The sequence below is a fragment of the Mixophyes fleayi genome, chromosome 4 (assembly GCF_038048845.1).
Source record: "Mixophyes fleayi isolate aMixFle1 chromosome 4, aMixFle1.hap1, whole genome shotgun sequence".
Taxonomy (NCBI): domain Eukaryota; kingdom Metazoa; phylum Chordata; class Amphibia; order Anura; family Limnodynastidae; genus Mixophyes; species Mixophyes fleayi.
In genome coordinates this window covers 111,258,046-111,273,768 of record NC_134405.1, presented here as the reverse complement: position 1 = coordinate 111,273,768, position 15,723 = coordinate 111,258,046, and the positions used below count along the sequence as shown (strand labels likewise).

Here is a 15,723-nt window from a genome sequence, read left to right as displayed (position 1 = left end):
TAAACAGGGAGATATCGCTGATTAATTTAGGTTGTGACTGTATTGTGGGATAAGTAAGGAAGTAACTGAAGACTTCTTAAGAGTGTAAACTCTTGAGCTAAATCTTAGTGGTGACAGTGTTTTAATAGTATGAGATACCTTTTTTTTTTTTTTTAGAAAGACCAGGGGAATTTATTTTGATGAGCCGTTTCACACCGACATACCCAGGCTTGTCATGGCGGTGTTAAAACAGCTTTAAATAATTTAGCACCACACTGTGGTGACCAGATTGGATGAGATCTGGTCATTTGTCTCTCAGATCAAGGGGATGTTCGTCTTTCAGGTCAAGGTTAGTGTGATACGAAGGTGACAGACAAGCCGATAATGGTTATCATCTGAATGCATTTTCCGCTATGCCAATATTGGTTCTGTTTATTTCAATAGAATACTTTTCTGGCATTGTAGTAATTTTGGGGCCAGTTGTCCGATATTGGCTGTAATATTGTACGTGTGGCCGGATTTACAAATGTATTTGGCACTATTGTTATACATTAGTTATGTATAAAATTGGCAGAATTTCATGGAATATTCGAAGATTCTGTTATAAGAGCTTACATGGATTGGGGCTATAATTTCTAAAGCTGGGTACACACTACACGGTTTACGTCCAATAATCGGCTCAATCAGCCGACATACGACCGGTCGTTTAAAAGTCGGGTCAGTGTGTGCAGTGACACGATGGTTGAAAGTCTGCCCAAATGGACGATTGTCGCCTCATTTGGTTGGTCGTACCGTTTAATATTTTCGTTCCAATCTCGTTTCCGCTGTGCAGTGTGTATAAACTTCTGACCGATCCACAACAGTGAGTACGAAATTACAGTCATTGCTCATGACAACATGGCTGTAAAAAGTCGCTAAAGGGACGTCCGCTCTTCCCTTTCTCGTCCTAAACAAGGCTAGTGTGTATGCAGTCCATGGACCGAGCCATCGGACCATCGATCGCATGTAAAATCGCTCGGCATAAAAAGTTGGTGGAAAATTCAGTAGAGTGTACCTGGCTTAAGGTGCCCATACATACTGCCGTATCACGGCCGATACACAGCAGTTTGCCTGATATTGCAGAATCTATGGGCTGAAAATTCCAGCAATTCCCAGTAATGATCCTACCAACTACAAACGGGCTACAAGGGAGCCAGGAGTGATTTGGATGCATGGCCACAGGTAATCCTGTTCCACGAACCTCATGTTCAGCTCTGCTTATAGTGATATATTAGTTCTTATGTTGGGGATGCTGTCTGTGTTTTCCTCCCACTATATACATAGGGCCTCACTTAGAGCTAGGAGCAAATCAGAAAAAGGATGTGTACCTTGGCAAAACCATGTTTCACTGTAGGGGGAGCAAATTTAAAATGTGCGGATACATTAAGAGTTTGGAGGGGGTTTGTCCTAGATCAAATGTAAAAATAAATCTGTCCTGTATTTGTGTGCTACATGCAGAAACAGCAGGTATTTTTTTCTACATACAAAAATAAATAAATGCTTTTGTACCCCTTGCATTGCAACATGGTTTGTCCAGGGGCAAATTTGCACCTTTTTTTTTTTTTTTTTTTTTTTTTTTGAGTATGCTCCTAACTCTTAGTTGAATCCATTATGTTAAATAGAACATTGTGTTGCTGTGCAGAGATAACCATTACACAACCAGGGTTAAGTCAGCAAACTGATATTTCTGTCTTCAAACAGGGAGGTGAGTAATTATCTAGTCATACATTACATCATGCTGCCTAGCAGCTGGTTGAAGCATAATACAATCATATTTGCACTTCACAAGAACACCCAGCTTGATACTGCTGCTACATTCAATTAACGATTTGATGTAAAAGGAGCTGATCACAATATAGGAGGGTAATCCACAATATATTCCTCCATGTAGATATTGCATTATCTAATGTTGTATTGGACCAATATCTGTGTATATTTCTTGACAACTTTAAATAACCAATTATATTATGGCGTGGTTGGCTCATTCCCTAGGGAATGTGTTATTTCTTTGGGAGCATATGAAAGAAACAGACGTATATAAATATTATTTTTGTTTCATATTTTATGACAACGTGAAATTGTCATATTGTCAACAAGTGTATTGGGTGGCCTGGTAATTGAGGTACCCAAAGCATAGTAGTGTCTCAGTCTTTCATAATGCTGACCTAGCTACACATGTCTTGCATGGAGCACAGAGAAGAGGAAAAGATGTTTAGGTTGGTTTAGGGCTCTCCTTTTTCTTTTTTGTGAAACCCCAGTGTAATGAGGTTTGTGCATTCATAAAACACATCCCTTTTCTATTTTTAAGCCATGGAATGCAACTTTTCTGCTAATTTTATTTATATAGATGCACTGTGAAATCCCCATCCTCCTCCCTGTGATGGCAAAATGATTGGGATACATCCCATTTTCCAGGCATTACATCCATTCTGGTGCTGATGCTGTCTGGTATTGCTACAAATGGCCACCCTTGAACATTTCTCCTGCTAGTAATACCTAGAATAGACCTATTTTGCAATGCTAGAAATCATGGTGAAGAAGATTTGAGATTAAACATTTTTATTTTAGGAAAATTTAGCATGATAAAGGTTTAGAATTGGTAATAATGTTTTCCTGTCTACCTCATAAAACCGTAGTTTTAGTCTTTTGCTAAGTTTATGTTCCAGATGTTGGTGAGATTAAATATTCTCCTCAAATTCTTAATTCTTGTTTTTTTTCACATGCTTTAGTATCGTGCGGAGTACATTGCCCAGAACTTTTAACTCCAATTAACCATTGGGCATAATGAGGCACCGTGCATTTAATACAGTATAATCTTATTATTCTACACTAAACTTAATAAAAGTTACTGAAATTCATATATATAGTTTGACTTTAATAAATAAATAAAGCTTTCTTCTGGGGTGGCAATCGATAGGTTGTCTCTGCTGCTCTTCTGTTCCCTTTGATTTGGTTTTCATTTTAGTTTTTCCATTCTGCCCTTACCTTCAGTTGCAAAACTGTGCGTGATCTGGAGTGTCAGCCCTGTAACCTCTGTTGGGATTTCTCAGTTACTGACGGAGTTCCTGAATTTCTGCCCCTTTCTCAGTTTGTGGGTTGAGGCCACTGAGAGATGGCATTTGTACTATACGCCTCTGTTCCAGGCCACCTTTTCTGTTGTGAACCCCCATTTGAGTAGAAGGATTAAATATATTGTTTGAAAGCTATACTACCGTCAGCAGTAAGAAGGCTAGCCTAGTCTTGGGTCCAATTGCTAGATTTACTAAACTGCGGCTTTGAAAAAGAGGAGATGTTGCCTATAGCAACCAATCAGATTTGAGCTGTCATTTTGTAGAATGTACTAAATAAATGATAACTAGAATCTGATTGGTTGCTATAGGCAACATCTCCACTTTTTCAAACCCGCAGTTTAGTAAATCTAGCCCCAAGAGTTCCACAGCCTTCAAAGCATTTAAAGTGGAGAAGACACTGTGCAAGCCACTTGTCAAGTCTAAAACAGCTGGCACTTCGCCTGCTCTTGCTATAGGGCGCTACTTCCAAGTACTGTTGCTGCACTTCCCACATTTTGTCCAGGCCTCCTGCCCGAATGAAGGACCCAATTTGTGAGGGATGCATTTGTCAAGGTTCTCTTCATAACTCTACAATAGATGTCAAGGGATGTAAAGACTTATAGGATTTACCTTGGCCACTGGAATTATCAAACATAGAGGTAGATTTATCAAACCTTCTAAAAGGGGAAAGTGGAATTATTACTCACAGCACCCAATGGGCTCTAGCTATCACTTTCTATAATGTACTAGATAAAAGACAGCTAGAATCTGGCTGCTATGACACCACCACAGGCTTACATTTTAGAAGGTTTGATAAATCTACCCCATAGGCTTTTGGGGGCAATGTGGAGATGTTTAAACAATCTTATAAGACTGCCTGGTAATGTTTTGAGCTCCTTGTTACTTCTGGATTTTGTTTTTGGAATTTAGTTTGTTAATGTTGAATGTGCTAATGGTTCAACAAAGATAATGATTTATTGTTTGCATAAATGACTGAAAAAGAACTGTTCCTAATGATATAGTTAGACTCTGATTTAGTAGGTTAATTAAAATAGCAATCCTAAATTGAAGGTTTATTTTTATTAAAATGGAATAGCAAGCACCTTTTAAGCATGCATCGGGTGGTAGTTTAGCTATCTTCCTACAAGTCATTTTCTCTTTTTCAGACAGTATTGATACCAGTGAGACACAAAGTATCATGTGACTGTGGTATACCTCTCCTGTTCTATCATAAGAGAACATGTCACTCACCAGTGAAGCTGGTGATGTGTAATGCTGACGCCAGAGGATGCTGGGAACAGGAGAGTCTCTGAGTAATGCACTATATCTGTAATCTGATGTCATAAGGTATTTAATCTGTAATAAGGAAAAAATGAAATATGATTAACACGATAGCAATGATATATATAGGTGTGACTGTGTGTGTGTGTGTGTGTGTGTATATATATATATATATATATATATATATATATATATATATATATATATATATACAATGTATACATACAATGTATATATTTATACCGTTTTCAAGAGAACTGACTATCTTATATTGAATACTTAACTGTAAATTATTAATAGTAATTATAATTTGCTTAATGTACAGTATGTTTCTGTAGTTTGAGACCAATGACCTGAAACAATTAATTTCCATACTTCATAGTTTCTGAGTAGACGTCTGTTTATTGACTAGAGAGTCCACAAACATGGCTGTGGCCTTGAAGTAGAAGATGCATAACACGATTCTCCTTACTATTGAGCCCTTTTCTATCTATACAGAATCTTTTTATAGAGAAGCAATTTATGCCTGTAAATTAAATAAAATAGACTATATACTTTACACGCTTAGATTTTAAGCCCAGAACTGTGCTTCTAAATGATTGTATGTCTTCAGAGGGAGAGTGGAAATTACAGCAAGACATCTGTGGTCTGTGAAGTACAAGGAAATTCAAGTAATAGGAAAGATATTCAGAGGTTTGAACTAGTGACTAATAAAAGCCAAGTGGAAATGAATCATTTGAAGCACTGTACCTGTTACAACACAGTTTTGTATGCCTGCACTTTCACACATGGCTGTGTTTAGCCAAAAAAAACTAAGAAACCCAAAAAATTCCTATTGTGATTTTTCAGTTCGCCCATACTATACACTTTATAAACAAGCCACTCCCACATGCAGTATGACATCACTGGGTTTAAAAGTATTCTGCAATGGAATGTGTAACGGAGCCCGGCAATTCGTTTTTTATGTAGAATGTGTTCACTTTTCCACAACAGGATTTTGTCTTTTGTTGCTATGTTGGCTAAAATTTCAGTTCCGGTAATAAATTCAGCCAAATGAATTCCCTTATTTGACAATTTCGGTATACTGTCTTTCTTATATACCGAGAGGGGGGAGAGGGCCAAATGGAGCAATTCTGAAAGCAGTGACACATCAAGATTTTCCAAAGGCTGCTGAATGGATTGGTCTGGGGAGTACGAAGTGCCAAGAAGTGGACACAGAAGGATGTGCATGATGTCACTACAGGAGCCAGCGAACACCACTGTACTACGTATGATAGGGCACCTATACTGTCCAACAACCTCTCAATGAGAATTGCAACAGAAAGGGAATTCTAATACAGAACCATAAAACCATTCCTATGGTGCCCCCTAAACTGGGCAGCTAAGTAAGTGCATATTTGGGATGCACAATCCAGGTTGTGACAAGTCATGGATGTTATAGGTGTTTAATGGATCTCAATAGATGATGCCTTTCTTCAACCTTACAGCAATAGGTGCTCAGTGTGACATCTTTAAAATAAAAAGGAGTAAACTATTCTTCTAACGGGGGCAACTAAAACAAATGTGCTCAGTGTGACCATTTATATATATATATATATATATATATAATGTACTTAATATATATTTTCTATCTCGACAGTAATGACTGGTATCCCGTTTCAATAAGTCCTATGTTGATTGGGAGGAATGGAGAGTTTAACACTATCTTTATTTCATGGAGCCAGATACATTTGTTGAAACACTTACATTAAAAAGGTTTTTCTCATGAAACTTTTAATATTATATATTTAAGCAGTATTCATGATATTTGTTTGGCGCTGGAGTACATTAAGTAAAGAAAATTAACATTTTTTTTAAAAAAACTGTCAATTTTGTTCTGTCTAGAATTACATGATTTTTATAATAAAACCCATTCATTAATTTGTAGCAAGATTGCCAGGTTCTCTGAAACGTGACTGCTGTCCCTATAGTGGTCTGACTCCTCTTCTACTGCTATGTGCACACATATGAAGAGGACACATGATAGTCTGCACTGCCTGGCACTTTATATATAGCCTTAGTAAGGTTGTTGCTGCTGGACAAAGATTTCTGTTTGTCAGTGAAGCTGCTCTTGTAAACAGTGTGTAGCCTCTTTTGACCCCAGGCTTTCTCTGCATAATATTATGATTCATAAAGGTATATAGTGCTTCACCAAAGGTGAGAGGGAGAAAATGCTCTATCATGTATTAGCCAGTAGGTCAGGAGCGTGTGCAGAGAGTCTTCAGTATTTTACATAGGGGTAACAGAACAGGGAGACCTGTATAATATGCAAGGTGAGCACAAGAATTTCAGATGTTTATCATCTACATAAAATAGTTTATGATCCATGCATGTGGTCCTTACAGCCTTATGGAGACTGCTGATTACATTTGTAGTACAGTGTCTAGAGAGAGGCCAAGATTAATAAATGGGGAAAACATTGGGTGGATTAAAGAGCACCAACTTTCGTGAGTAACTTAATTCACTTGTTAATGCTGCTTCTGACTGCTAACCATGGCCATAAACACACAGACACACATGGACTATACACTTATTTTTACACTGGTGTTTAAAGCCCAGCCTATGGGTTCTCTTGAGTTCCTGGGATTTGCAAAAATTCAACAACCATCAATGTAATACGGCAATGAGAAGCCCCACACCCATTCTTCTATCATTCATCAGTGTGGAAGTATGCTCACAAACACCTGTACCCTATCTACAGGACAAGAGCAGTACATCCTCTTCAACTTAACCCATGCTTACCTTTGCCTATCTGATCAGTCTGAACTCCCGATGAGAGAGGCGAACTCCTCACCTCTCAACTTAATGCGTGCTATGCCAACACCCCCCCCCCCAGCCTGTTATTTGGGGCCCTAGTGAGTCGCTTCCAGCCTGCTACCATCCTCCTTACATTAATTTGGCATGTTATAGCAAGCCAGACTAATAAGGTACCCACCAGTGCTCTTTCTGCTGAGCTGGCCACAGTCACCTGCTGTCTCATATCCTATAGAAATAGCTCTATATCCCTCACTTGGGGCACTCCTGGGGGCCGTAACTGTGACAGGAAAAATTTGCCCGCCTATGCCACCCTGTCTGTTGCTGCTGGGAATCGGCTGGTCTTACTTTGCCACCGTTCCCTCTCGTTATCACAGATGTGCCCTTTTGCCGCAGTAGGAGGGGCTTACAAATGCTGCCACCACTGGACTCCTTACCTGCATCCAGTACCAGGTTTCTTCTGGGTAACTGACGTTTCGAGTGTACCCCATTACTGGTGTACCTGGGCTGGTACTCCTGACCTCTTACTATGGATCAGGGGTTGCTGTGGATGGATCCCCCTGGCCTATCACACTGACCAGAGCTGCAGGGTAGCAGGCAGAGCGGTGGTACCGGAAAAGCTGGGTCCAAGCCTCAGAAACAGCCGGGAACGGATTAGATTTTGGGTCTAATCTGTAGGTCACAGGATTTTCAGCATGAAAGATATTTTCAAGCAGGTCTTTGAAGCAAGTGATGTTTATTTGCAGTCACACTGATTTAATGTACCAGTGCTAAGGTCAGATGAAATCATAAGAACAACTTTTAAAACAAAACAGTGCTGTTTTTATACATATTTGAGCGCAGCCTCACTGGATAAGCCAGCCCCCTTGAGGTCTGAGTTATTTTTGGAATCGGGATGCAATTTGTTTATCCAAACATGGATTTACATGCAATTCAAAGCTAACAATATTTACACTTATCTGTGATATCCTATAACTTGCTGTGATTTCCTGCATCACATGCTGTTTACAATGTTCAGAAAAGGTTTGAACACTCTGGACAAAAGGCCACACAGTAGCGACCCCCTGCTGGGCCTTTGGCCAGTGCAGGCATTTGACACTTCATCAAAAAACTTAGTTATCATTTCATGCTATCGGATTCCCTCCCCACATATGCCTAATTGGAGATTTCCTCTAGCAGTCTTACAAACCCAAACAATGACACTTCCATACAAAACACATCCAAATGTAGCACGATATGTGCATTTCAAATTATACATCAGTGCTTGCACCTCTGATTGAAATACATTTCTACTTTAAATTATTTTCACATGATCCAGTCACAAATAAGTTATTTATCAGTGATCTAGTCACAGTAACCATTTAGCTTGTGGTAAAGTTATCCAATTTTTCCAGTGTCTACAGTAGGTGGTCCACGTATTCCAATGAACTCTACTGTGACAGGGGTGGATCTAGATATCTTTCTACTTCTATCAGTAGTGGGCTCCCTGCTGCCGCACAATGTGTGTTCGTGTTGGCAGAGACAGGCAGGCAGAGTATGTTGCCCGGCCGCTCTGATTGTGTATTACAGTGATCCGCCACTGTACTGTGATCACTAAGGTTGGGTACACTCTACAGAAAATTTCTCCCGATGCGATATCGTTAACGATTTTTACCAAAGTCCTGATCAGCATGTCAATTCATGTGTACACACTAAACATGTTTTGCAAGATTTACCTGCAGATCTGTGTCTACATCTGTCATAAGCATCTGCTGAAAAGATCGTGACTCTGTAAACTTTATGGAGATCCTGACTGTGAATGCATACACACTGCAGGATTGGCACGACATCGTTCCATCATTTATAGAAATTTTTAGTTCGTTTATAAAATGAAATCAAAAGATACAATGTGATTTGGAGCGATGAAACGTGTTCATGGGAGCGTACACACTAATGCGATATCGGACCAAATGGTTGTTTATTGTGTAATAATCAGGTGAAAAACCTGTAGTGTGTACTCAGCCTAACTGCCAGAAGCCTGCATCACGATGTGAAGTCAAGGTGTAAAATTTGAGAACTTAAACCTTGAAACCCATTGAGCAAATGTTCATTTGAAGAGCCATAATGTCAAACCAGGCAACTAGGTGGACCTCTACATGACCCAGGCTGGCTGGGGGTTCATCCATTCATATTAGTAACAATCACCATAAAACGTTGGGTACCATTAGTTAATGTGGAAATGCTACTGTGGTATTTACTTACATTGTGCACAAGTACAAATAACCATGGCAACCAATAAACAATTAGTTTGTATATGGATAGTTCAAGTTAGGCAATCAGAACAAATGTCTGATTTGTATTCATTGTGTTATGCTTCTCTTATACATGAAATTACTGACCATTCACAATTCCCATATTTTCTCACTTCTACTCTGACTTATTTGCTTATTGTTACTTCAGTCTCATAGGTTGTGTATTTCTTGTGATCCTACTGTGATTGCTTCATTCACTTTGTGCCTCCTCAAATGTATCTCAATTATTTTCAAATAGTTACATTTTGATTTCTTCTAGTTGATTCTAATTGAATAGTGTTATGTTTAGCTCAGAAAAGAAGCTTGAAATGCAATTTACAAAAGTAATATACAATTCATTTTAATATTACTTGTATGACAGTATTGCTCCACAAGTACATTCACCAAGAAATCGGTCAATTTGCATGTGATAGTTGTATTTCTAAGGTCATTAAAATGTTATTTAATTTTTTTAAAAAACAGGCATGTTTATGACCGTAACTGTTCACATGTTTTCAATGTACCAGTTTCTATCTTGTTACTGGGGGGGGCGGGGGATTCTTGCCAATCACAGAGTAATTAATAATCCTACTTCTTAAATTTAAGTAAAGTGAGTGCAGTTAGTAGATACAATGGCAATAATATTTACTGTATCAATAACATTTGTCAGAGGTGGTGTTTTTTAAACCTTCGTAACCATGACCAATATCTTGTAAGACTCGTAAAGAAAAGAAAAAAAATATATTTTTTAATTGTTTCTATCTGTGGCAGCATTTGTATATGCTACTATTTTAATGTTGTGCTAAGTAGCTGATTTTATGTAATACTACTTCTGTTTTAGGTTCATTGTCCCTTTAAACTCAGCTTGATGGGAAAGCAGTGCAAAGGAAAAAGAAATGTGTCTTGGCATCTTAAACCTAGCTCCATATATTGTGTGTGGAGTTTGTATGTTCTCCCCATGTTTGTGTGGGTTTCCTCCGGGTGCTCCGGTTTCCTCCCACACTCCACAAACATACTGGTAGGTTAATTGGCCGCTATCAAAATGGACCCTAGTCTCTCTCTCTGTCTGTGTGTGTGTCTGTCTGTGTGTATGTTAGGGAATTTAGACTGTAAGCTCCAATGGGGCAGGGACTGATGTGAATGAGTTATCTGTACAGCGCTGCGGAATCAGTGGCGCTATATAAATAAATGATGATGTTGATATTGGATATTGACTTTGACTAGCCTTCTGCAAGGACAACTATTCAATGTTCATGTCATTGCTTGCAATAGGCTATAGCTTATGTCACGTTTTCACTGTATTTTTAGGTAAACCTCATGTTACTACCTTTCTTCCTGCTTGCTTAAACAAAATACAGTACCTGTGGATTCTATAACCTTGTAGGCCTGTGTTGCACCTGGTATTAAATGTGTTCTGTATCCACCATATATGGTTAATTACATTTACTTATAGGGAACACAGTTCCTGTGATTCAGAATTGAATAGTTGACACTTACCTAATTGCACAGCAGGATGGTTGAAACAGCCAAGGGAGAGATGTGGTTAAGTCTTGTAGATGCAGGGAACCTTTTATTTTTCTTTCAGTCTGCGGATATATCGTCATAACTAGAAAGGGTATTGTACCAAATAGACCAAGTCATCAGTATCGGAGATGATTTTAGAATAATTGCAGGAAGATTTTGGTATGCCATTCTCCGCTGCTAAATTAGATTGTCCCATGGAAATTACTTGGTCTATTCATATTGCGATCTCATGAATTACAGTGGCATTACTGTCTGTTTTCTCCTCTGTTAGCCAATGGTAACAATGCTTGGTGTTCTGGGAGGTCCAGGGAGTAATACACGATGGACTGTCACAATGTTTTCTATCTGATTTGGATTTGCATGTATTTTACCTAAAGGAAATATGTTGTCAACAGACCTTTTGTAGTAATGGTTTTCTAGGCCAAGTATCTTGATTATCACAAGACCACACATTTTTATTGCTTTCTGCAAAACACAATTAGCCCTTGTAGACATCAAATATAAACTAGTGTGTATTGCAGGAAATCTGCACAATGAGTGAATTCACAGCCCAGGAATAGCATCATGTCACAAGTCTATATTCGTGATTTCCATGAGCATGTAGTGTAGCCTTTGAAAGGCAGATGATCCAGCGTCTTCAGTCTCAAAAAGGATAGAGTATGTCTGGCGCTCATTAATTCTATCTTCAAGGATATCTACATAAACCAATATGACCGTTCTAGATTCCATAGCCTAGAAACCTGGGGAAATTACCATTGGAAGATGGAAAACAATTTAGATTTTGCATACGTTAAAGTAAGTATTAAATCTTTGTTATTTTAGATCTGCATTATTATTATAGTGATTTTTTTTTTTTTTTTATATTTAATGCCAGCATATTCTACATTGCTGTATACAGTTGGCGATCTATGACCTTTAACTTACCTGCCTACTAATGCTTACAGTCTGTTGGCATGATACAGGTAATACAGAGGGAAGTATTAAAGGGCAGGTCAATAGAGACGTTTGGTGATGGTCTCCACCTTCATTGGGGCCCCCTGCACAATATCTATCCATGCTTCTGATAAAAGTTTATTTTGTGACCTTGTCATATTACAAAAGTCGTCTGTGTTTATGGCTTTACCTGTCTCTGTTTGTATGTCTACTTGTGCCTTATTGTTGATGGCTACTACTGTTTAGTTTTCTCAGTTCTAATCACAGCCCTGCACTCTGAAACTTCAGACTGAAAGCTCTGCATGGGTGCCAATGGATAAACTCACTTTGTCTGTTTCTGAAACATGAACAGACAAAAATGGTATCATCTTAGATACAAAAATGGACATGTTAAAAAATCTTAATAAATTGGTTATTTTTTTTTTGTTTTCATCTATTTTTTTTTAATATTGGTTCTGCATTTCATATAAATCATCTTATATTGTGTACTACTTGATGCACCCCAAGGAACCAAGGACAACTTTCTAAACTAGAAGATACAGGCAGCACTGATCAATGACATCTCAATAGTGTCTAGGGGAAGTACTTTGGACTAGAAGTTCCCTGTTTATATTTAGACTTTCCACACCAGTACTGTTGTTATGTTCTTCAGTAAAAGTGATCATAGCAAGAGCAGCGTTTCATCCACATCACATTTCTACTTCTAAATCTTGCGGCCTCCAGTTTTAGAATGTGACCTTTTGTCGTCTGTAATGTAGAAGAGAGCATGTTCTACCGCGTTCTGAACGTGGCTCAGGTTACAATTTCTTGTTTTGTTTGTAACAATCTCTGAATGGTGTGTTTGCAACTTTCTTCTGAGCTGGGACGCTCCGAGACCCTGCAAAAACCCGGCTTCAAAAACCCGGGATATTGCAGGGGCGGCAGTATGAAAGTGGTATAACTGTACTTTACTGTAGATTGTAAAAAATCCGAAGTCATTTGTAGAATTTTAGGATATTTTCATTTAATTATTTTATGCTGGTGGCAAGAATGGTCTGTGATTGAAAATTGATAGATGAAAATTGTTTATCTCTTCCATAATGAATCTCTCCCATAATTAATGCAAATATAATTATAATAGATAATCCCTTACAAAAAAAACCTTGGTGTAGGTACAGGTGTGGGATATTTAAACGAGTAATGTTATCTGTGAAATTCTGAAAATTGGAAAGAGAATTGGAAATTTTAGCTGTAGCTTTGTGACAATGTCCTACACGCAGACACTATCACTGAGTGTTTCCACATGCAGTCACTGTGAGGAGCATTGCTAAACAATTTTTAATAAGAGAAGAATGTCTGGTGCATTTTGGGGAGTCAGGGGTAAACTTAAAAGGCAATTTAGTTTATTTTAGGCATGGTGATTCAAATTACAGGAAACCTCTTATCTGTAAAACATTGAAGTTCTCAGATTTCTGGATAATAGATCCCAGTACCTGTGTATAGTTATTAGTGCAAACTTATTCCAGCAATTATGTGGTGTGCATAGCCCAGGCATTTTAATAATATAATAACTTCAGAAGGAGAATTGGTATGTTATATTATTCACAAACTTATGTATGAAAGATTATTTATATTAAACATAATTGTAGAAATATAGGTAGAAAATATTTTCACAGGAATGGAGAAAGATATATGAACAAGGAATTGCATTGTGTATTCTAGTCAAATGCTTCTCATATAATAGACAACACTGTCAACATGAAGCTAACTAGTACTGGTTCCCTTAACAAATTTGACTCTCTTACATGTGGGAGGACAAGCCTAGAGGTAATAATGAAATTACAAATACAAACCATTAAATAACTGTGTGCTGATTGAATACATTATAACAATATAAAGAACACACCTTAGCATATGTCACCTAAACAATTATACTTGCTCCACACAAAAAGGTGGATAAATTATGTATCAGGTAATGACTTCACCTCTTCCAATGGTTTGATATGAAACTGCTAAAGCGCATAGTTATAAGCATCCAATCAGGAATATTGTTCATTACCGATAATGTATTATGTGGTCCTAAGATAAAGAGCCAGTATCAATATTGCAACTATTGAAATTATCTTGGGATTTTAATGGTCTCCACAAAGAAATAATCTAGCATTCACCCACATAGAACAATACGTAGAACACACACTATTGCTGAAGAAATTTTCTATAAATTCATTCCCATTGGATAACCTGAATGTCCAATGTGCACTGAGGTGCTTGTGGTTTGTAGATGCCCCTAACTAGTGAGGCCGTGGGAACTCAAGTATCACAGTTTGAAGCAAATATCTGAGAGCAGCTATCAACACACAAAACGCATTTCAAGAATCTACTAGCAGCAGCAATACTCTTTTCAACCAGTCGTATTATAATAATAATTTAGTGCATCCGTTAAACTCAACCAGGTACTACCAGGTAATTCTTGTAAATGTGTTTGCCCATTGTCCTGATTAGGATGCTGGCTTTCAGACTGCTTTTTTCCAGCACTATTGGTGAACTGTACTGGAACCAGATTTACAGTATTGTAGTCTTCCAATAAAAAGTAACCGCTCACTTTTTTCACTAGTTTAGAATGGTGGCATCAGTTGTCACAGGTGGGCCTCAGTTGTCACAGGTGGGCCTCAGTTGTCACAGGTGGGCCTCAGTTGTCACAGGAGGGCCTCAGTTGTCGCAGGTGGGCCTCAGTTGTCGCAGGTGGGCCTCAGTTGCCGCAGGTGGGCCTCAGTTGCCGCAGGTGGGCCTCAGTTGCCGCAGGTGGGCCTCAGTTGCCCCAGGTGGGCCTCAGTTGCCCCAGGTGGGCCTCAGTTGCCCCAGGTGGGCCTCAGTTGTCGCAGGTGGGCCTCAGTTGTCGCAGGTGGGCCTCAGTTGCCGAAGGTGGGCCTCAGTTGCCGAAGGTGGGCCTCAGTTGCCGAAGGTGGGCCTCAGTTGTCACAGGTGGGCCTCAGTTGTCACAGGTGGGCCTCCTTACTAACTTCCCTTCTATAATTATCTTCACAGTGATGGAATCTGTCTCCTAAATGAATCTACTGTTTATACTGCAGGAACATTTCATGCTGGTGCTCTCGTACCGGGCTTCAATCATATGCTTCACCTCATGTGTATGTGAGACTAAGGGCTGGGAAATCCCATTAATCAGATAGTTAATGCATCTTAAAAATCACTGTTGGCACCTGCTTTTTGGGAGGAAATTCTGTTTAGTGGATGCACATTTTATCAGGCTCCTTAAAAGATCCTGCTTTCTCTTGGGTTTAACAGACTGACTCCCGACTTCTGCATATTTCTCCACCCGTGGCCACTTGTGAGGCCCTGATAAATATTACATTGCCTACCACTGGATAGTTGGTGATACAGACAAATTAATATATAGTGCACCCCCCCCCCCCCCCCCAATATTGCTTTCAATAACTTAATTTGCCGGCATCACTAAGTGTTGCCATTTTCCTCCCTTCAGTCAGCTTTTCCTTGTAGGGGGCTTATTGTTTTGTCTTTCTGTACAGTATGTGGCCTTTTTGGATGAAAATGGTAAGATCTGTGAGCATGTGGCCAGCATAGAACATAAGGGAATAAGAAATAAAGCAGGAAGCACATCCACACACTCTGCAATATTGAGCAATAGGCTTAATATCATCAATAACCCCCAAAAGGGGCAAATATCAAAAAAATAATTCTATTGTTATCAGTCAGATAATTATTGGGTAAATGTAGTCTGAAGATGGCCGCTATTGGCCTGTGTGTATGGTCACTAGGAGGCCACAGTGAAGCCAGAAGTGATCCTGCCATTTACATCTGAGCTCTAAAACTAGATCTTGTCCATTTTTTGTCACATA

At 38.9% G+C, this 15,723-nt stretch overlaps 1 protein-coding gene across 9 annotated transcripts in view; it reads left to right on the top strand.

Moving 5' to 3' along the window:
• MYO5A (myosin VA) overlaps window positions 1–15,723 on the top strand; it is a 128,916-nt gene that overhangs the window by 16,971 nt on the left and 96,222 nt on the right. For 6 of the 9 annotated variants that reach the window (XM_075208016.1, XM_075208018.1, XM_075208017.1 and 3 more), the window contains exon 1: window positions 11,531–11,731. The exons of 1 other annotated variant lie outside the window; for it this stretch is intronic. In XM_075208016.1, coding sequence (XP_075064117.1) covers window positions 11,699–11,731 — 33 coding nt within the window. In that variant the 5' untranslated portion in view covers window positions 11,531–11,698. Of the gene's footprint in view, window positions 1–11,529; window positions 11,732–15,723 lie in introns of those variants that run through there. 2 more of the 9 variants (XM_075208013.1, XM_075208010.1) reach the window with 1 other exon arrangement.